At 39.2% G+C, this 24,413-nt stretch overlaps 1 protein-coding gene across 2 annotated transcripts in view; it reads left to right on the forward strand.

Moving 5' to 3' along the window:
* The window catches only part of LOC136873824 (store-operated calcium entry regulator STIMATE), a 102,924-nt gene that overhangs the window by 16,144 nt on the left and 62,367 nt on the right, over window positions 1-24,413 (forward strand). The window contains exons 2-3 of one of the 2 annotated variants that reach the window (XM_067147083.2): window positions 9,999-10,143; window positions 20,862-20,983. In XM_067147083.2, the coding sequence (XP_067003184.1) occupies window positions 9,999-10,143; window positions 20,862-20,983 (267 nt within the window). The remainder of the gene's footprint in view (window positions 1-9,998; window positions 10,144-20,861; window positions 20,984-24,413) is intronic. The other variant, XM_067147084.2, reaches the window with a different exon arrangement.

Below are 24,413 nucleotides of genomic sequence, written 5' to 3' on the forward strand. Positions count from 1 at the left end.
GAAATTACGTCACTGTTATGAAGGTTCGTTCGATTGTGGACAAATAATTGATCATCTCACATAAGCTATGGGAATGCTGAACTTTGTCAAGATGTTGCCTTCAGCTATGAAATCATGTTTTCCTGTGTAGATGGAGGAGGGGGCAGATCTGTATATACTGTGAACCTAACTCCTGGTATGATGGTAAATACATTGCCATCTGTCTTACAAGTGGTAGTTGTAGCCTTTAATGCTGGGATTTGTTCACCTTGCAAGGTGAATTCCGGTTATTCTCAACATCTCTCAACGTCGAACTTTAGAAGCAGCATTTGATTCTCTGGTTGATTGTAGCATTGGACATAATTTATCCTGAAGGACAGTATGTTAGCTTCCAGCAGGATAATTGCCCGGTTCATGTCTTAAAGGATGTTGGTAATGGTTTACTTTGCAGGCAAGGATCAAATTGATAGTCCTGACCTGAACCCCATTGAGATTGTCCGTGATCTAGTGAAGAGGACTCTTTGGGAACGCTGTTGCTGTATGAGCTCAAAGGAATAGCTGTGGACAGTGGTGCTCAACCTTGGGATGAACTGGCTCTTACAGAGGGATTCTTCCAGATCCTCAATGCTTCCATACCCATTCGACTTTCAGCTGTCATAGAGCACAAGTGTTGACAGACCCAATACTGATTTGCGATTGTTTCGGGTATGTTTTTATTTGTAGTGCCTGATGGTAAATCTCAAAACACTCCATAATTTCCTTTCTTGTTTAGTCCTCAAGCACAAAGACAAAACTCCAGCAAATCATTAAAAAATGCTCATAATTAATATGATACTATCTGTATATGGTAACATCCACATCTCCCCCAGCAACCAGGAATCAGTGTAATGAAATTGAGAAAACCAGCTGGCTAGGAGGATTTCAACTTACATCAGTTCCCAATTGCCACGCTGTCAGTTCAACCCAATGCTTCTACCCGCATAGCTAACAAGCAGCTCTCTGAATCTCTTAGTTTCTTTCTGAGATATTCCCATTTGTTTTTATTTGTAGACTGAAGTTAGGCCTCGGGGCATTTTTCTACCTTATTTCTTGTTTAGTTTTCGAGCTCGAAGCTAAAACTCAAATACTTGCAAAACCTGCCACTGCCATAAAGAATCTTGTTTAAACCTGCCATTGGAATTTGGCATAAACAGTTATCAAGAGTACACTCATTCTTTTTTTTTTTTTTTTTTTTTAAGTAACTGTACATGGGCGTCAACAAAACCAGAGAGGAGAGTTCAAGCAGCCAAGATGTAATTCCTTAAGAGATATTGTAGTGAAGACAAGGAAAGATAGAATCAGAAATGAAGAGATCAAAAAGAGGATTGGAGTTTCAAAACTTCAGGACAGGATAGAAACAAGCAAGCTAAAATGGTATGAACACATGATGCTAATGGGATAAGATTGAGTTCCAAGGAAAGTTCAGTATATAGCAAAACAAACAGTACTAAAATTACAAACTTGCTCTGAACATCAAGATAACGTCATTATAATATGCAAGATAATGACGACAACAACATGTAGTAGTATCTAATCATGTCAGTTTTTTTAAATATCGTGTGGCTATTTCTAGCCGGGTGCAGCCCTTGTAAGACAGACCCTCTGATAAGGGTGGGTGGCATCTGCCATGGGTAGGTAACTGGGTGTTTTTGTGGTCTAGGATAGTGTTATGTGTGGTGTGTAAGTTGCAGGGACGTTGGGGACAGCACAAACACCCGGCCCCCGAGCCATTGGAATTAACCAATGAAGGTAAAATCCTCGAAGCGGCCGGGAATCAAACCCGGGACCCTCTGAACCAAAGGCCAGTACGCTGACCATTCAGCCGAGTCGGACACCATGTCAGTACAGCATATGCTAAAAATGTATACCCTCACATCTTATGCATTTTTCGTAAGTCTTGTAGATTGTTAAACATGTTGAACACATTGCCATAAGGACTCAAAAGATAGCTCTCTCATAATCCGGGAACATTTCTAGGTGGGTCATCTGACCCGAATTATGGGCTGTAGCTCCCTTTGCGGCATCCATTGTCGTTGTAGTGAGAGGTTTCTGGCATGACAAAAACAGCACGAATCCCTGCATGAATGGGACAGTGGGTCTCTGTAGCATCCCTGGTTTACTGTTAGTGGATTCGATGCATTGTCCTTGACGAAATAAGTTCCCAGTATCCCAAATCCGGATATGATGCACCAAATATTAACCTGCACTATACAGTGGTTTCTGAATGAAGACATCAGGTTGTTCAAACCCTAGAAAACAGGTTGTTTGTCAGTTGATGTAGCCACCAAAGTGGATATGGCTTTCATTTGCAAACCATATGTTGAAAAAAACTCTGGGTCATCATACGTCATGGCCAACACTGTGGTACAATATTGTACATTGGTCTGCTCATCCATTCTGCTTTGATGCTATGCAACTTGGAACGCAGTATGAAAATACACCCTGCTTTTTTAAACATCTCCCAAACTGACCTATATCTCAGACCATGTTTCACCGATGTTTGTTGTGGACTATGTTTTGGGGACTGTAACACATGTTGGAGAAGTTGTACATGATTCTTGTTTGTGGTGACAGTCCTTGGGTGCCTGGTTGTCCTGTGGATTTAACACACAAGACTGCCCATACAATGTAATTTCTTCATGCTGCCTTGTTATATCGCGCCTGGTACTGCTCTTTAATAGGGTGTAAGCTCGGCTCACTCTGATGCCCTACTCCATATAATTGGAAATAGTGTTGGATGATAAACACCTTCTTCTCTGTTGTGAGTACCTTTATCACTACTCCAGTTGCAGACTGCACTACTTCATGCACAACTATCACAGAAGGCGTTATGGCCTGTATACACAACACACAGTACTATGTGTTTTTCCATGTACAGTAATTAAGAGAAACCAACAGGAAAGTGATGACATGAAAAGCCTTGAATGAAGTGGATAGATACAGTGGAGGATAGTTTAGAGAAGAAAGGAGTGAAGATAGAGAAAATATTAGAAGCAAGATGAGAGTTGTGGAGAGAGAGACAACGATGGAGGTCTTTGATTCATAACCCGCCCCAGGAGAGAAACGGAAACAGGAATAGAAGAAGAGGAATTCTCACAGGATGGTAGTATGCTGAGTGAAATTGAATCAAGGTGCAGCAAAGCTAATTCAGAGGGCTTGCAGTTGCAATCAGCAGTATTCTGTAAGAGGGAAGACAGCTCCCAGACGAAACTACCTTTAAATCAGCCTGTTTTCAGACTGACTGTACGGAACTGAAAGCTGGGTGGAATCAGGATATATTAGAAGTAATATGGACATGAAAGTAGCAAGAATGATTGCTTGTAAAAACAGGTGGGAACAGTGGCAGGAGGGTGTTCAGAATAAGGAGATAGTCTTATTTCTTAATGACGAAGCTTTATGCATGAATTGGCTTTGGTGGTGGTCATATGAGATAAATGGAGGAGGATTGGTTCCCTACGAAAATAATAGACTCGGTCATGGAGAGTAGGAGAAGTAGAGGGAGGCCAAGGCAATGATGGTTAGAATGTTTTTAAAGATAGGAGGTGTAGAACTAAATGAGGCTACAGGCTAGTCTTAAGTAGAGGATTGTGGAAGCATTTTATTTCAAAAGCTTGCAGGCTGAACACTGAATGACATCACAGTTTATAATGAAGGTGTTTGTATGTATATTACATATTAAAATATGATTGCACTAGGGCAAAGCAACCAGGGCTTTTTTTTTTTTTTTTGTTGCTGTGGGTAGATGACAACAGGGTGAGTAGCAGGCATGTTAGTGGACCAAGTATGATCATGTCAAGAATCTCGCATTACCAACTGGCCAAGATCTCATTTTAGAGAATCATTTGTGAGTGCTACAAATACAAAAATAATAGGACAAATTCAGAATGGAATACATGGTGATCATTAGGGGCTAGCAACATTAAAATGAAAGGAACCACTGTTACACCAAGGACTGACCGAAGGGCTAACAGAGCTATCATAGATTTAGGATCCTACTGCATCTGGTAAAAGACTTGGATTATAGAGCACTGGATGTAAGCAAGCAGTAGTACCTGCATTGGCCAAGTGCAGCCATATTTTGAACATGTAATATAGATCTGTTTGACTTTGATAGCAAATTCCACGAACCTACTACACTGGCGTAGCAGGGGGAGAGGTGACACTCCCAGGTGGCAGATACGGGGGTCCTCACCAGCTCAATAGCTCAATACCTCAAGAGTTCAATAGCTCGCGCAGACCAAACACACTTCCCCCGTGGGTGGAGGACACAGGCGAAGAATACACCCATTGTATCCCCTGCCTGTCGTAAGGGGCGACCAAGGGATGATAGAATTAGAACCATGAGACTACTATGCGGGGAACATCATGGGTCGCCTTTACTTGCGCATAGTACTGCTATGGGTCGCCTTTACTTGCGCGTAGTACTGCTATGTTAGGTACACAATCGGTTTGTAATTAGTCGCAAGAGTGTGTGAATCAGGGTGGGGTTTACAGTACCTGTGATTAGTACTACTATATGAGCGACAGCATGGGTCTGCCTTGCCTATGATTAGTACCCACTATGTGTGGAACACCACGGGATAATACGAGTCCCTGTCATTAGTACACCTATATGAGGAACACCATAGGTTTGCATTGCCTGTGAATGGTGCCACAATGTGAGAAACACCATAGGTCTGCATTACATGTGTGTACTACATTACCTGTGAGTAGTACCATAATGTGTGGAATACCGCATGTCTGCGCTACTTTTGATTAGTACCACAACATGACAAATACCATGGTTCTATTTTCCTACCGATCAGTACCATTATGAGAAGCCGATGACTTGGATTTTGGACCCCTTTGGACTACAAGCATAATCGATTCAAGATTTTGCTTTAGAAGCAATCCCTTGGTCAGTAATACTATTGTTTAATGCTAGTTTCTGGGAATATGGGGCATTGTGGGTCGCATCCACTGATTGATTTAAATTCATATCCATCCATTCATTCTTCGTCATCATGCTTTGAATTCTGGTCAGTGGATGATTTTTGGACTTTTAAATTATCATTACATTTTATCTCATTTCGTACCTTTAAGGGCTGATGACCTAGATGTTAGGCCCCTTTAAACAACAAGCATCATCATCATCATCATTCTCATGATACCAAATTCATCTTTGTATTTCCATTATTTTGAAAAAAGATTACTCTCAATCCAGCCGCATTAGTAGGCTTATGTGCAATATTTCAGTCAGATTAATGAAAATATCTAATTTCAATTAGATAATCATGGTACCATTTATAATATCTTCTCTTTCCAAGAGTGCATCCCTTTTTTTTTTTTATTGGTGGCGAGTCGGCTGTGCAATTAGGGGCGCGCAGCTGTGAGCTTGCATCTGGGAGATAGTGGGTTTGAACCTCACTGTTAGCAGCCCTGAAGATGGTTTTCCATGGTATTCCATTTTCACACCACACAGCCAATTCGCCCAGTGGAGAAGCTGGTACCAGTTCCTGCAGTCAAAAAAGCTTTCTTTAAGTCGACATACATCATGTATTCTTACTTGGTTTTCTCAGGTCTTCTTTCTAAAATTAAATGTAATGGCAGGTCTTCCAATATGAAAAGAATCTGCTGGCCAACAAACTCGGAAGTCCTTTGCAAAATCCTTTGTATGGAGTGTGTTCTGTGTGGTACAGTTATAAAAGCTGGATATCAGAACAGGAAGCAAAGAGATTAGAGGCAGTTGAAATGTGGATCTGATGGAGAATGCAGAGGATAAATTGGAGTGAAATGAAGAGCAATAGGGAAGTCATTCTAGAGATAGAAGAAAAACCGAGTCTGGTCACTGAAATTGAAAAAATAAAATAAATTTTATTGGTCACATTCTGTGGGATGGGGGAGCTCATTTGCAACATCGTTGAAAGAATAATTGCCAGGAAAAGAGGAAAAGGACAATCCAAAGTGTCTTACAACCTGCTTCTGAAGATGTACTGTGAGATGCTGAGTTGAAAGGCTTTCTCAAGATAGACATCTATGGCTGCAGTGACAAGATTTAGCCTTTAGGTGGTGGTGGTGTAGTAGTTCCGACATAATAGTCGGCGTTGCTTTGCATGTTCCTAGATTTCTTTGGAAACCTAATTTATCTCCCAGTTCGGGCTCATCTTGACTTCCTAATCTTCTGTAAAGAATTTCTGTTTACATTTTGTGTGAGATACTTGGCCCTTTTACCTTTGCAGGCGAGACCTAGTGTTTACAGTGCACTATGTCTTCTGGTATGGGCTAGAACAATTTTGTTACTTTTATTGATCTGTTTGAGTCTTATCCTTAGCTTTGACAATATGAAAGTGACTGAGGTATGAGCGATGATTGTAATGCCATTTCTTATGCAGCCAGTGTCTGCTATAGGTGGTGTGAAATGTTGCTCGTAGGGTTGGTTGGTGCGTGCATTTCAGTGGGCTTGGCAGACTTATATGTAATAGCTACTTCTGGCTCAGCGAGGAAAGCAACGGGAAACTACCTCACTCCTCATTCCCCTAGTACGCCTCTTCAGTGATGCCTAGGCCATCTATGATGGCTAATGGTGGCACTGTTGAGGATCCAACCCAGACGTAAGGCTGAGGATTGAACCTACATACTTGAACCTTATCAGTAATTCTTTCTTAGGTATTAGTCCGGCTTCATGGCTAAATTGTTAGCGTGCTGGCCTTTGGTCAGAGGGGTTCCGGGTTCGATTCCCGACAGGGTTGGGAATTTTAACCATCATTGGTTAATTTCACTGGCACAGAGCTGGGTGTATATGTAGTCTTCATCATCGTTTCATCCTCACCACGATGCGCAGGTCGCCTACGCGCGTCAAATCACCTGGCAAGCCAAACATGTTCTCGGACACTCCCGGCACTAAAAGCCACACACCATTTCATTTCTTGATATTAGAAAAATAATACTTTTTAAAATATTACCTTTATGTTGGTTATTTTAACTCATTAGTAAACAGCTCTCTCTTATCTCTAGTACCTAGAATAGTGATTGTTATTGTTGTTGACCTGAGTGGTACGTACTAAAGATTTTAAAATTGGTTCACAGTCCAAGGTTGCTGTTTTGCTCCTATCTCAAATTCATATTGTATAAATGTGTTCATATGCTAACTTACAGATTTGTTGCTAGATTTATACATTTACAGAAATCAACTTAGAAAGGCCCTCACATATCCAGGCAGACATCGACTGACCATTTTCTAGTTTCAGCAAAGATCAATTTCAGGTTTACAAAGCTAGGAAGTGAAGCACTGATGCATGTGACCACCTTAGGGACTCAAATCTAAATTTTTTACCCTCCAAATGGGTGCATTAACCACTTCTGCCAGAATTCTTACAACACAGCAGAGACACACTTTTGTTGCTGGATTGACTGTCTTGGAGACTTCTGCCAGGCAAGGATTACTTAGTAGTGCATAGCTAATATATAGTGACAAGCCTCTACCTTCCACTACTACAAAGTGGTTCATGACCTGTGTGGAGATGACGTGCTTAATTTGCGATCTGATCTGATGCAAAGAAAGTTAAGACAGACTGCAGTCAGGTAAGGGTAGAAAAGCTTCTGGATAAGGAAATAAAACATATCCATGTACATGATCAGTTCCAAAGAATAGACAATATACAAGTCTAGTTGTTGAAAGAGAATAATGGTTATAAAAGGGATACCATAATAGAAAAATCAAGGGAATAACTGAGAAGATGGAAAAATACATTGATTTGGACTAATACAATCAGGGCAGCTTGTAAATGTAAAAAGGGAAGGCAAAAAAAGCAAAAACATGCTGTAGATGGACACAGTGCATAGAAGATAGAGCCTAGCAAATTACTGTATAGAGTTTGAAAAGAAATTATGAGATATGCTTGCTAATAACTATAAAGGCTAAGTGGGGTGACAAGTGTGAGGTGGGGGTGGTTGGTGTAATCCAGGGAATTATTGGACAGATGGAAGGAATATCTTACTCAGTGTAAAAAAAAAAAAATTAATGGAATTTTTAATCGCAGAATTCATCTGAAGGAGAATTACCATTGTAGTAAAATTTTTCTGGAGAAATATAAGAGAATGACAAATATAATATGATGACTGCAGGATTGGATGAAAGTACACCAGCAGTAGTAAAATACAGTGGCAAATCATCTTCATATTAGGGTTAAGAATCCCCTTGTATTGAACATAGGTTTTCGTGGCTCATAGTATTAACGTAAATAAATAAATGAATACTGGATTAAAGCCACTATATTTATTTAATGAAGCCGAGCTTTCAGCCAAATTGCATTGGCCTTCATCAGGGCATGTTAAGTTCTGCTTCCGACAGTGAGCAAAGAAATTCAAAGACACGTGGAAGTCATGACTGTACTATCCACGGCCTACTCCACTAATTGGACTCAAGGATCGTCGTGCTGTGATTCACCGCCCTCTGTCGAGGGTTTTGTGAGTGCGTCCCGCTGTTCCATGGTGGTGTTATGCATGTATTTCTGCAGTACAGGTCTCCATGTATTTGATAACTGGAAGCCGTCTTCCCTGTTGATGTTATTTGGGCGCAGCTCTATCTCTGTGGCTTCTCCTACCAGTCAAGCATAGAAGTCTTTTACAGGCGCGATGGCCTTCGCCTGGTCAAAGAGGATTTCATGGTCTGTACTGTAGAAATGTTCTGCTATGGCAGACTGGCTTATGGCATTCTCCATGGAGGATGAAAGAGCGACATTCTTTACCAACCTAATGTGTTCTTTCACCCTGGTGCTGACAAGCCTTTTCGTCATGCCAATATATGAGCAACCACAACCACATGGAACTTCATAAACACCCAGTGTTTCAAGATGTGGTTTTTCTTTGAATGGTTGACACAGGGATTTGAGCTTCCGGTCTGTGGTGAAAGCTTGGCTTCATTAAATAAATATAGTGGCTTTAATCCAGTATTCATTTATTTATTTATTTACGTTAATCCCCCTGTATCTTTTTCTCTCCTCTGTTCTTGGAGTTTATTGTCCATCCTTCAAGTGAGAATGTATCATTTTGGAAGGCATTAAAAATGCGGACGACGTGGCTGGCCCATCAAAGTTGGTTTTGATAATCATTGCCTCAGTGCTCATGGTATTGGCCTCTTCCATGGTACTGATGTTCGACAGTCATGCCATTTTACTCCTAAGAGTGGTATTTTACCATACACTTATAGTGTCTTCCGTAAATTTCCAACGTCTTGCATACATAAGTAACTTGATGTCAGTATGGCTATGTAAACACATAGCTTGGTCTGGACACAGAGATTATGATTGTCGAAGACTTGTTTAAGGAGACGACCAAACACCGCACTAGCACATCTGAGCCATTACTCTATTTCACCACTTATATTAACATTGTCGAGCTCGATAGCTGCAGTCGCTTAAGTGCGGCCAGTATCCAGTATTTGGGAGATAGTGGGTTTGAACCCCACTGTCGGCAGCCCTGAAGATGGTTTTCCATGGTTTCCCATTTTCACACCAGGTAAATGCTGGGGCTGTACCTTAACTAAGGCCACAGCCGTTTCCTACCCACTCTTAGCCCCTTCCTTTCCCAAGAAGGACAACAAACCTTAAAACCTCAACCAATACCAGTAAATCCATATAGACATACAAAAGTAGTGTTCAAGAATTCTCTAACTCTGTGGTCAGTTTTATTCAAGAAAGTGAAAATACAGAAATAGGGTTATCTGTATAAACACATGAGAAATCTGTCAACTTTAGACAAGTAGTTTGCATGTTGTAGCATTTTGATTTTATTTCTATATAATTTTGTTAAGCCAGAGTATTGTTATCTGGACTGTTCTTGGCCCTAGTTGGTCTATACATTGTCGGTACATATTGTTTGAATAATGTTTTTATTTTAAGTTTTTGAAAGGATATGTGTTTTTCTTATACTGATCAGCTTTAGATATCATATTTTACCTTTTATTTTATTTGTATCAGTCTATTTTAATTGTTTGATTTCAGTGAAACGATTCTGTGAACCTCGATATGAACGCAGGCCTTGGTTGATTTGGTTCTATGATACTTCTAAGCAAGGAATGGGTGCGCTTGTCATACATTTAGCTAATATATACTTAGCAAGTACATTTCAGGAAGACCCTTGTACATGGTAAGATTTTATTTTTTGATCCTTGTTTATGGACATTCCGTGTGGCTTCCAGTTCAGTCATTCTGGCATTTGTTTCCTTTCCTGTGAACCAAGTCCTCTCTTTCCTCTCATAACCTTTATCTTGCCCCAAGTTTGATTGTTTGAAAAATGTGGTAAAATTCCTTCTTCATTTTCAAAACCTTTGTGCAGCTCTGTGATCTGTTAGCTGGTAGGAAATATTAAAGAATAGCAGAATGTCTATTTTATTTTTACATTATTGTCGGTGTTGCTGCAACCTGATACATTGTGTATTCTTGGGGTTGCGAATTGTTTTCTGTCAATAAGAAACAAATAGTTCATAAGAGGTAATCCTATTTCTATTCCATGTGTCTAAATGTTAAAATTGATTTAGGAACTAGAACTAGAATAATTTTTTGACTGTATGGTGCATAATTTTAGGGTTCGATGAAAGTCTAGGACATGGATAAAATATATTTTAAAAGAAAAATAATGTGGAAAAATGTATGTAAATGGATCTAGTGAGTAGCTTGAAAGTGCTGACACATCTGCATTGATTGTCCGTCCGTCCATCCATCCTGTTATGCCTTTTAGTATTCAGTCTGCAAGCCTCTGTGAATTTATTAAATGTCTCCACAATCCTCTAGTTGTAACTAGCTCTGTGGCCTTTAGTTCCCTACCTCTTGTCTTTAAAAACAGGGTTTAACCATCGCATTTTTGGTCTCCCTCTACTTCTCTTACCCTCCGTGACAGAGTCCATTATTCCATCCACCTCCATTTGCCTCGCATGTTCCCACCACCAAAGCTGCTTTGTGTGTACTGCTTCATCCATAAGAAGACCCTACACAATCAATAAAACTGTCAGTACCGAAAAATATTGACAGTAATACTGATCGCGTGTGGACTGGAATGATGGAATGAGGGCCAGTACTGAAGCAGATCCGGATTTCCTGATCTGCGAGCGTCAGTACTGTAGAGTGGTGGGGATACTGACAGTTATACTGACCGTGTGAGTGCGCTTGTCATTATTTCTGTCAGTGTCAACGGAGCAGCGGTGGACGACAAATGTCTTTCACACCAAGGCCAAGCAGAGGTGCTTGTGGAACCGTCAAGCAGGCCTATTGCAAAAGTTTATCAAGCGATATGAAACGCTGCCAGAATAAACATAATACAATACTTTACATGTTTCCACAACTGCTGTACTGATGGAAACTGGTGACATTATAGCGGAAAACTTTAAATCTTCAAAATTTATACCAGTTGTAAGATACCCCACTGTCACCGCTCATCTCTCTGCCACCGATAAACAGCACCGCATGTTTGTATTTTGCCTTATTACAAAAGGCTCTACCATTCGTAGTAATTTCACAAAAGTACCCTCACGCATTCGGAGATAGTTCTGATAATCTTCTGCTTCGGTATATTGTGTTTCCCTTAACACTTCATATGAGAATACTCTTCTCTTTTCCTAGGCCAATCTTTAACCCATCGTTTACGTTTAAAACTGCGTTTCGTGCAGTACTAATATGATAGCTACAAAATGCCCATCTTTTACGATCCATTTTGATAGAATACCGCAATTGCATGTTATAAATCTCATTCCGTAGTGATGGTTATTGACTTTATTTGTTAAGTGAGAATGCCGCAATGGTAAGCTAGTGAGTGCACTGGTACTGACCAAAATATTGACAGTAATAATGATCGTGTAAGGTCGCTACAATATTGATGCGTACTGTCAGTATTATTGACTCAGTATTACTGATCAGTATTACTCACCGTGTAGGGTCTGCTATAGAGTTCATTCCTAACTTAGCCTCTGTCACCTCATTCCCAGTACCCTCTTGCCATTGTTCCCACATGAGCCAACAAATGTTCTAAAAATATTTACCCATTTTTCTTTGACTGTGACATAATAATTCTTTGCTGAGGAGTTTTTGATACATAGTAATGCATACAATGAGCAGATGCATAAATACACGGTAATGTTTGGAATGTTTTGTTGTATAAAGAAACTTTCTTCAGCCTTAAAATTTTGCTGATATATTGTAGTAATAATAATAATAATAATAATAATAATAATAGAGCCTCCGTGGCTCAGACGGCAGCGCGTCATCCTCTCACCACTGGATACCGTGGTTCAAATCCCGGTCACTCCATGTGAGATTTGTGCTGGACAAAGCGGAGGCGGGACAGGTTTTTCTCCGGGTACTCCGGTTTTCCCTGTCATCTTTCATTCCAGCAACACTCTCCATTCTCATTTCATAGCATCTATCAGTCATAAATAATTCACTTTGAGAGTGGTGACCCCATCGTACTAATAGCCTGTATCTGCTTCATTCATTCCATCCCTGACCCGGTCAATGACTGGAAAACAGGTTGCAGGTTTTCATTTTCAATAATAATAATAATAATAATAATAATAATAATAATAATAATAATAATAATAATATTTGAAGGGTTCTCTCCACAGAACCTTTGCTTTCAAAAACAAGATGGTAAACTGGTCTTAACAAATAAAAAATATTGCCAGGAACTAGCCACGTATTTTTCACAGCTTTTAAATTGTCCAGAACCTACAGAGAGATTCCGGAAAATATAGCCAAAAACTACACTAAAGTCTGTCTCGCCATGTTTGAGACATGGAATACACAACATTTTTGAGGTTTGGTTTTAGTAATGCACTCCCTATATGAACAAATGTACAAAAATTAACGTTGCTGAACTTACATAGTTTAGAAGAAATGTAATAAGCCTAACATATGATGCTGTTGCTTATTATTAGCAATATAATTTGAGTATTCCTTATTCTTCCCACATGTATATACAAATTATACGTCTCCCAGACATAGGGAAGCAAGTCACTTGACGGAAAAGTTTGCGGGAAACGACTATCCGTTTTGCAAACATGATTCTTGAGCCCAGTAGCTCAGCGACTGCTGATCCAAAGCACGTGTCCACTTTGCTTGCTTGTTCTAAGTTTATTGTGAATAAAAATACACAACATTTATCAAGTATACTGTTTAATTAGTTGGAAGTGCAAACGTCCGTCCAGTATGTGTGTGTATGTGCGCGTGCACACGCGAGAAATTGCCGTAATTTTAAACCCTGTGTGAACCAGACGAGTCTGTGATTAAACATAAAAAAGGAAAACCACTAATGAGTGGCGAGAAGACGTGTGTGTTAAATGTGTTTTCCAAATTTCGTGAAGAAAATTTTGGAAGTACTGTGGATGAAGTAACACGTGCAGTGTCCGATGTAACTGGTATTTCCCATTTTCCGTGCTAGGAAAGAACTTAATGTTGATAGGAAAGTGTTTACTCCTAAGATAACCCGTAACACGACAAAGCTAAGTGAAAAATAAGACAGTTTTGCAAAAGACGCTATCTGTTAAAAAATTCACGACTTCTTTTTAAGAAATGAAATACCAACTCTGAATAAAATATTAGCTTCAGTTAATAGTGATGATTTATTACTTAACTTTTCTCGTGCAACTCTTCAGACTTTTAAAAATTATGAACTTTGCTTATGTATTGCAAAATCGCCAGTGTGCTCTTACTGAAAAGGATAAAATAGTGTTGTGGAGACGAAAGTATTTACACTGACCGCTGGAAATCCTGTATTCAACACGATATCGATGAGGAGGAAGCCAATATGTGGAAGCTCGATGGCATTGCGGAGGAAGTCCTTGAACGGTTTGTTATCAACTTAGCTGATGACACGGATACCGATGACAACACAGACTTGGAAGGAATAGAACAACTGCAGGCTAGCAAGTAAACTGTGAGTCATATTGCTACCCATTAATGCATGATCAATTTTCTTTTGTAGATTTGTTGTTTCTATTGTGTTTCTGTTAAAACAGGCAGCTGTTATTTCAATGAGTTTGTATAACGTACCTAATAGGGGCACCTTTTGGCTGGTGTGATATTTATATAGGCCCTATGACTAAACGTTAGGTTGTCTTTACCTTCAGTTTCTCTACTACAAACCTCATAGCGGAAAATCAAATTGTTCTAACTCCTCTGTGATTAAAAAATCTTAATAATGAGTATTGTTGCTCAGGAGAAAGAGTCTGATGACCGAAAGATAACTTTTTTGGAACAGGTAATATTTCAGAATACACGTGCTTGTGGTTGTTTTCTTCGATTCTCAAACATGGTGAGACAGACTGTAGAAAATTCGTCACCACCAACACAAGAAGAAATTTATTCACACATCAAGAAACTTAAAAACAAGAAAGCATCAGGGGAGGACAGAGTTGTAGATGAACTTTTGAACAATTTAGGCTCAAATTCACTCAAATAAATTACACAAATAATTCAAAACACTTGGTAAACTGAAAAGCTCCCGGATGACTGGAAGATTGCTCTAATCCATCCACTACATAAAAAAAGGTGACAAATCAGATGTAAATAAGTATAGAGGGATCTCTCTTATATCTGTCACTTAAAAATTTTATCAGCATGTCTTTTGCAAAGAACACAAAAGCAATTAGAACCCAAATTAGCTGAATATCAAGCAGGATTCAGACCAAATAGGTCATGCCCCAAACACATTTTTAACCTCAAAACCATATTCAAAATGCAAGCTGTCAGACAAAAACCTCTCGTATGCACATTTGTTAATTTCAAAAAAGGCTTACGATTCAGTAGACAGGCCCTCACTTCCAAATTCTAGAAGGGGGGGGGGGGGACTAGATCCCAAAATTCGAGGACTTTTAAAACAAACATTGACTGGCATGAAATCTAAAGTGAAATTTATGGGAGAAATCTCAGAACCCTTCAACATTCAAACAGGCATCAGACAAGGTGATGGACTCTCCTATTCTGTTCAACGTCTTCCTAGACAAGGTTATTGAAGAACGGGAGAAAGAACTCGAGGAATGCGAGTTTCGGAAGCCAATCAGACTGGGCTTTTCCAAAGATAACCTACCATACCTCGTTTCTGCAGATGATCTGGCGATTCTAACAGAGGATGAGGAGACTGCCGTTAAACAGCGCGAGATACTTACAGAAAATGCAGAAAAGGTGGGACTACAGATATCGTTCGAGAAAACTAAATTCTTATGTTCAAAGACAAATATCCAGAGCCTGAGAACAAAATATGGTACAATTGACAGAGCCCCTTACAATAAATACCTCGGAGAATTTATCGAATGAAAAGATCTCACAACAAACTCATCTCCAAAAAATTTAAAGAGCATTAGGGTTAGTCCAAAAACTTCTACAACAAAAAATCCATGTCAAGACATACAAAAATTCGGCATTAAAACACAGTTATAAAACTAACAGTCCTTTACGCAAGCGAAACACTGGCACTCAGCAGAAAGCAAGAACTTGAAGAAATCAAAAGAGAAAAGAGGAAGATCATTAGAAAAATCTTAGGAACAAGATACACCCAAGACGGATACAATCAATCAAAACAACAGAAAAGTTCTCAAACATCGAAATCGACAGTAGGAAAAGACAAATGAAATTCTTCGGCCATCTGACTAGATTACCAGAAAATCTGTTGACAAAAAGGATAATAGATTATGTAACCTCGCTTAAGAACACAACACCCTGGCTTAACGAACTTCGAAAGGACCTCAAAAATGCAAACATAAGTTCAACAGACATCCTAGAAAGAGACATCTTTAGGCACAAAGTAAACAATTGGGAAGCTACAGCAGAGCAACCACAACAAAATCAGTACAGACCAAAGTGGTCAGTAGAATGTAAACATGCCTTCTCGGAAAGAATGAAAACCTAATGGAAAAACAAGAACAACCGACAGAAGAATTGATTGAGTTATTTGCTTAACCCTCTACTGCATGAATTATTTTTCATTTTCGTTTGGTGAAGAAGATTTCAAGCTTTAATCTTAAACATAGTTCAGTGTTTTAGATGTACCAGGAATTCTTAACTGGGGCTAATAGCTTAACACTCGTATGTGATGTGGATTGCCATAGTGGAATATATATACGATTTTTCATGATTTTACGCTAAGCTTTTAACATTCAAAGACCGAACATTACTACCTACTGGCCATGGGTACATACTGCAAGGCGCAAGTACAGCTTGCACGACCTTAGGTCGGTACTGTCTTTGAGGTTGAGCCAGAGGTACTCCTGAAGCCTGTGGTAATGTGATGGGTAGCGCCCGCGTAAAGTAAATGGTGGTTGGTACGCGTGAGTTTTCGCCTAACTGCACAGCCAACTCGCTTGGTACTACTACTATTTAAAATAATAATAATAATAATAATAATAATAATAATAATAATAATAATCATCATCATCATCATCATCACCAACAGCCGAACACTGCACCTGGTGAAATGGATACAGGAATAGAAAGACACTCACAGCATGAGAATGGGAGAGTAGTGAGCTAAGAAGAAAGTCTGCCGGAGTTCAGAACCACAGGTCCATAGTTGGCCTAAAAGAAACCCCTCTGTTGTAAATGGTGCATCTGTCTGTAAAAAGAACTTTCTTTTCCCTCATTGTGTTGGAAAGGCTTGCAAGAACTAGGCACTTGCAGTTTTATGCCTGTCAAATGATGATGATGATGATTTTGATGATATAGCATATTCCTAGGAACCATTCCTGTTTTGTTGGCAAAAGTGAAGAAAAGCAGGACTTTTCGCCATTTTACTTTCTGCAATAGGAGTACAGTATCCCCTGTGGGTTGGGGACGCATACGAAGAATACACCCACGGCATATCCTGCCTGTCATAAGAGGCTTCTAAAAGGGGGCAACCAAGGGATGATGGAATTAGAACCATGAGATTACTTGCGATGAGTACCATTATGTGAGGAACACCATTGATCTGGGTGTTGCTTGTGATTAGTACCATCGTGTGCATTCTCAGCCGAGGGAGCAGGCATGTGGCATCACGGACTGGCGTCCATGCAGGAGGAGCTGTCGTGTGCTGCGCTGAATTGCGTAGGTTCCCCTTTATTCAGAACTGGTCTGTGTTACCTATGAGTAGTACCACTGTATGAGGAGCACCATAGGTCTGCGTTGCCTGTGATTGGTACCACTATGAGAGGAACACAAAGGATTGTGCATTGCCCGTGATTAGTACCAGTATAGGAGGAACACCATGGTTCTGCGTTCTGGACTGTGGTGCCTGTGAGTAGCGCCTTTATGTGAGGAATGCCATGGGTCTGTGTTACCTGTGGGTGGTACCATAGTGTGTGATACACTATCGGTATACATTGCCTATGATTAGTATCACTAGTGAGCAACACCATGAGTATACGTTGTCTCTGATTAGTTCCACTACGTGAGAAACGCCACGGGAATACCGGTGCCTGTGATTTGTCCCACTAAGTGAGGAATACCATGGGTCTGCATTGCTTGTGATTAGTATCACCATGCGAGGAACACCACGGGTCTGGGAGAAGCCTGTAATTAGTACCATTGTAGGAGGAACACCATGGTTTTGCTTTACCAGTGATTGGTGCAATTATGAGGGGCCAATGACCTGGATTTTTGACCCCTTTGGACCAACAAGCATCATTTCAGAATACGAGGCACTGTGAATTAGATCCACTGATTGTTTTGGATTCATGGTCATTTTTTCATCATCATTCATTTTAGATTTTAGTCAGTGGATACATTTGGAAGTTTTAATTATCGTTTCATTTTCTTGCACCTCGTACTATTAGTGGCTGATGATCTAGCTGTTAGACCCCTTTAAACATCATCATCAATCAACAGAAATACAGTACTTGGTGGAACTGTGAAATTTATCAGCTATTCTTTAGTCCTTAGAATCTTGTGGTAAAATTGCACGTATGGTAAGATTGAAAAATGAGATTTAAGTATTACACTTGCTTTAACCACACCAGTGTCTAGCCTGTTCCTCTTGTTGCTCGAAAATGAATTTGTGAGCAAAAGCACATGCTTAACCAAATCAGTAGTCAGGGGAGACAGACAGCAACTGCAACTACAGTCGAAATTGCTGACATACCTGTGTTGTTATCAACGGATGTTTTAAAAATTTGTACCCTCTTATTTTTGACTGTTAAAATAATGATTTTCGTATACATACATACAGTATGGGCAAAAGGTCCCAGCACACCTACAGTACAGGTGTTATTATGCTATATTTATGCAATATAAATGGAAATACAACACCGAGCAGAGTGGTGTGCATGTTAACGCACTACACCTATGGAACCAAGCTCTGCATTCACGAGACACACATGGGTTTGAATTCTACTGTTGATTGTCTTGAGAATATTTATCTTTGGTTTCCCATTTTCACTTTCAGCAAATGCCGGGAGGGTTCTAATTTACAGTAGAGGTCATAGCTGATTCCTTCCACCTCCTTACCCAATTTCTTTCACAGTCATTCATTCCATTTTCATTAGCTCCTCAAGAGAGGTTGGCGTCAGAAAGTGTATTTGACCATAAAAACATACCATATAAATTAATCTCGCCTCATCCTCAAATCTATATCAAGAAACAGGACTAAGGGGTAAACAAACAAATATGGAATGGAAATACAGCTGTTATATGTGGAGGATGTCGTCTGGCTCAACATACTGTAGTGACCTTCGGTTCAGAGGGCCCCGTGTTCAATTCCTGGCTGGACAAGGGATTTTAACTGTATATAGTTAATTCCTCTGGCTCGGTGACTGGGCATTTGTGATTGTCTTAGTACACATCTCTTCATCTTCACACAACACATCATACTACCAACCACCACCAAAATATGTGATTTCATCATCCTGCTCACATATCTCGACTTCCACATGCACATGGTGACGTCATTGTGTGACTACCATTACGCCTACCTTACTCAGCTTTTATAATAAAGACCCTACACTATGCCATGTGATAAGTAAATTTTATTGCTAAACAAAGATATTAATATTTTTGTGATCAGCAAAGATCAGGTTTAGTCCAATTATGTTGCCAACGTTGAAAGGTTAAGTTCCAGGATTTCAATCTCAAGATAAGCGAACTCGAAACAGTAGTGATGGCAGTAAACAGACAGGAACGACCAGCAAACATCATGCTAGGAAACCATCCGCTAGAAAATGTGGAAAGCTTTACATACCTCAGCAGTATAATATCTCGAGGTACACTAGCCACTAAGGAGGTGGCAGATAGAGTGCAGAAGAGCTCTCACTTTTACCAGCAAGTACGAACACTCCTCTGGGATCCCAAAGTACCAACAAAATCAAAGCTGGTGATGTTCAGTCAGTACTTCATACCAGTCTTAACCTATGGTATTGAAACCTGCACCATCACTAAGAAAGACTCATCAAGGTTGCAGGCATCCGAGATGAAGTTCCTTAGGTCCACAATTCAAAAATCCAACCTGGACAAGTTAAGGAATGATGTGGTTAGGAAGGAAGCTGGGATTGAGACATCATTGTTAGATCGGATCAGCATGAGATGGTTTGGGTATGTAATGAGGATGGAGTCAACAAGGACAGCATATGTTAACTTGGAGAGACATGTGGCAGGGAAACAGGTGGTGGGAAGACCAAGAACCCATTGGATGGACATCGTAAAGATTGCAGATCGGGGGGAAGAACACTGGAGGACGTCATTAACAACAGAACGGATCTCATTAAGACAGAATGGAAGAGGCTCGCCAGCAGTACCCGGGAAGCTGGAACACTAAAATGACGATGACGTTGCCAACGTATTCTCACTACTGATTGAATATTGTATTGACCTCTATAATTAGTGTCAGATGGGAAGCGTTTTGGCCTCAAGACTACTCAGGATTGTGCAACCAAGTGGTTTCTATGTTGCATTATCCCTGCCATTCAGTGCACAATGTTCTGCAGAAAATTTTGCTGGGTTGTATGTCACTTACGCCTGACTAAAATATTTTTACTCATAAAAATGACTGTAACTTAAAACAGCTTCCCATTTAAGGTGGACTATAGATACTTCTGTAATCACATGTAGATGTTTGTATTCATAGAAACAACTAAAACTTCAAGTTTCACTACTTAGTATTTTCTCTCATGAACAGAAAATTTTGACTGCCCCCGGCGCTACCAGCCCCAAAGGGCCTTTTACCTACCAAGTGACTGTTGCTCAGCCTGAAGGTCATGAGGTGACGTGTGGTCAGCACGATAAATACTCTCGGCCGTTATTCTTGGCTTTCTAGACCAAGGTCACCATCTTACTGTTGCCCTCAATTGTAATAACATAGGCTGAGTGGATCTCGAACCAGCCCTCATATCCAGGTAAAAAGCCCTGACCAGCCAAAAATAGAACCTGGGGCCTCTGGCTAAGAGGTAGGCATGCTACCCCTACACCACAGGGCTGGCTAGAATTTTGAATACAAGTCACTAATTAACACACTGAATTACAACCTGGAAAAGCTGGCTGTCTGTTGTTGTTGTTGTTATTATTATTATTATTATTATTATTATTATTATTATTATTATTATTATTATTATTGTTGTTGTTGTTGTTGTTATAATACCCTTAGTGAATATGGTCATAACACGGTCAACCCATGCATTTAGCGATTGTCCAGAGATAGCATCACTACTTGATAAAAATATTTTTATTCCAGCAAGACTGTATTTTCAGTATACTTCAATTGAAAACTAAGTTATCTGACCCGTACTGTAAACTGAACCGGTCATATACTATTATCTCTTGGCTGAAAGATGAATAATAAGTTACAATATTTAAAATAATGTTATACAAAACTAAATAATAGTTAAGATTAATAGTAATTTTCTGTTATTGTTTCAGGTATATCATTAATTTTTTGTTGGATTCATCTGTTGGACTGTTTATAATTTACATAGGTATAAGATTGTCACAGTACCTAGCCCGAGTGAAGAGATGGGAAGCAATAAATTTTGGTGAATATGGTAAGAGTTATTTTTATTTTTGTTCTTAAAATGAATTAAGTTTTGTTATGGCTATTATTGGAGTACTAGAGTTCAGAGAATGAGGGTTCCTGTGATTGTTTTAATCTCAACTGTAGTAGTAGTAGTAGTAGTAGTAGTAGTAGTAGTAGTAGTAGTAGTATCCACAGCTAACCCTAACAACTTGTTTGATCCTCTGAAGAAAGTCATTTGCAGGCATATCTTTGCCCATGTAGAAGAATAAATTGTATGCAAGATGACAAGAGAAATGGAACATGAGAATTTATGCTTTGTGTGCCTAACTCTTCAAAAAATTGACTCTAACACACGATCATACATTCATTTCTTTCTCCTCCTCTTCTCCTTTTTGTATTATGTCCAAAATGACTGGCATTTGATACACAATGTTGCAGCAGAATAGTGAGATAGTTTTAAGACAGCTGTGCCATTGGGGGGAAAATGAGCACCACTTTTTTTCCAATTCTTATCATACCATAGTCCTTTACGTAAATACATATGATGACATTTACTTATTTATTGATTATTGTTAATAATAATAATAATAATAATAATAATAATAATAATAATAATAATAATAATAATAATAATAATAATCATCATCCAGCTAGTGGGAGATGTGCTGACTTTGAAACTGTTGACTAAAATGACCTGTCAGTGCTCATTTGCACTGTCAGTACTATTTGTATACATAATGTGTAAATTAGAGTGTGAGTTACCTTATACCTGGTTGGTGTTGGAAACAAAATTGCCTTGGGAATAATGTATACCATTTGAGGGGCATGATAGTCACTGGTTTCTCACCAAGATGGCCATGGTTTGAATCCCAACCAATGCATGTGTGATTTTTGAAATGAAAAAATCATGTCCCATGTGGTTTGGATTCCACATAAAACTGGAGGTCCCATGGCTATGATCACAATATCAACAGCTGCATTAAACTACAAGTTTGCTCATTTGTTTTTATATCCCTCTGCCGGTTAACTGCTGAATATTGAAAGAACTACGTTACTTGTTCAATATGATGTGTAGAAAGATCATGGCTTTCCAAGATGGACCTGTCGTTGTTTCTGCTTGGAAAAGGTAAGTATGGTTCTCTTCTTGTGACAGCAGGTAACAAAAAATGGTTCATAACATAATGAGAATGAGATGGTAAACTTATAGAAATATATGAAAATCAAGCCATACACAAGGTAAACCTAACTTACAGGTAGTTCAACAACAACTACGGAAGGATGTGGAAGTGGCGCGAAACCCTAATGAAGTCCGTGGGAAAGTAAGACGTTATGGGGAAGAAAAGGTTCTCGATAATCACCCTCGACTAATTATTTTACTGATTAACAAGATGGAATACGATACAAAATCAAATTAAACAAAACAAACAAATGGCATAATAGCTGACAATTAAGAAACACTGATGTCACAAGGCTTTTAAATAGAGTTTAAAAGAAAACAGAACAACAGAATTATCTGGCTCCTCGAATAGTAGGAGATTAAAACCTTAATAAAGAATTAACACAGAATGACTGGAGACAACCTCAAAAGAAATAAAAATTTTCATGTGATGTACAATATCGCTATTCAAGAAAGAAAGTTACATTTACATTTAATTACAAAATCCTGAGCCTGACAAGAGAGTTGCCTCCGAAAATAACATATTGCAGACTAGGTGAACAACTAAGTCATACTGATACTCAAATTTAGTCAATACAGATGTCTAGAGTAAACTCCCACACGCAAAACAAAGTTAACATTACCACAGAAGGTTACTTTAAATAAGATCAGGTCGAAACACAAGAATAAATTTAAATTAAATCAAACAAGAATATAGCACTGGCTGTGAGAGGCCAGCAAACCCCAGGAGGCTGGAGTCCCGAGACGGGACGGACGCAAAGCACGCCCAGCCGCTAAGGTGATCAGTATTCAAAGATGCACACACACGGAGGCACAAGACACTGCAAATAAGGCAATCCCAGGGACCAATTAGCACGCGGAAATCTCTCTATGACACCCACATTCACCAATAGAAACCTCTTTATTCCTACCAATTAAAATAGTTCTTATTTAATCCAATTACAATTCACAAGATTTCCGCAGTGGAAGTTCGAGATGTTTCGATTACAACACATACAAATTTCCTTTCTATAACTTTACACGTGGCAGTACAAGCTGCCTTGAAAGTTTGTCCTTCAAGCATTAAAACACGCGATTACACAATACAACATACAGAATTTCTTCACAGTTTCATTAATCAGAATATTATACAGTTAATTATACTTCGTTTTTGGTCCAGTAAGTTCTAGAGAGTTCGATTGCCACATATAGAAATTTCCTTGCCCGAAATGGCACGTGGCAGTACACGTTGCCTAAAAATCTACGTACTTGTAATAAGAAAATTTTCCCTGATAATGATGATAATAATTTTACACACCACAAAAAATTCTAAAATAATTGTTCTTCTTTTAGTCCTCATCTAAAACTATAATTTTAAATATTACACTCTGTCAATTTTTCAAGGCAAAACAAAATTAACAGATTTTACAAAACCAAATGAAGACAATGACTTATTGTCCTTTTCCGTTCAAACTTCGGTAACACTTCTCATCTCCGGTTCTGAGCGATGGGATGTGCTTCATCTGTCTATCTTTAATAGTGGTTTACTCACACTTCAGTTAAATAAATTGTTGGGCATACTTAACACACAAAGTTCACACTGCTGTTGATCATGATGCCCCAAGCCATTTACATGGAACAGCTACAAAGTAAGCAATTACTCAGTCTTGACTGAAAATATATTTAATTTGCTACCCTACATACAATAACTGTTCATGTACTAGTAAGATGTATGATAAAGTTTTCCTCATTTTTAAATATTTTGTTTAAGGTTATATACCATATATTGTTTATAAGGATGTTTACTGTATTTAACAAATATTCAATTTTCTAATTAGTTTTATAGGTTCCATTTTAGTTGCTTGTTAAAACCTATTTTACCAGGTGAGTTGGCTGTGCGGTTAGGGGCGCGGAGCTGTGAGCTTGCATCCGGGAGATAGTGGGTTCGAACCCCACTGTCAGCAGCCCTGAAGACGGTTTTCCATGGTTTCCCATTTTCACACCAGGCAGATGCTGGGGCTGTACCTTGATTAAGGCCACGGCCACTTCCTTCCCACACCTAGGCTTTTCCTATCCTATTGTTGCCATAAGACCTATCCGTGCCGGTGCGACGTAAAGCAAATCGTAAAAATAAAACCTATTTTTCATATGAAATATATGGAAACGAACATTACATGTCTGATTAATAAACCCTCTTTTTAATAGTGGTATGTATAAAATCAGCATTCTTTGGGCAACACTTGCCATCAGCCAGACTTTAATGCTGGTATCTTATCAAAGGGTAAGGTATTGTGATCTTAAT

This window comes from Anabrus simplex, chromosome 5 (genome assembly GCF_040414725.1).
Source record: "Anabrus simplex isolate iqAnaSimp1 chromosome 5, ASM4041472v1, whole genome shotgun sequence".
Taxonomy (NCBI): Eukaryota; Metazoa; Arthropoda; class Insecta; order Orthoptera; family Tettigoniidae; genus Anabrus; species Anabrus simplex.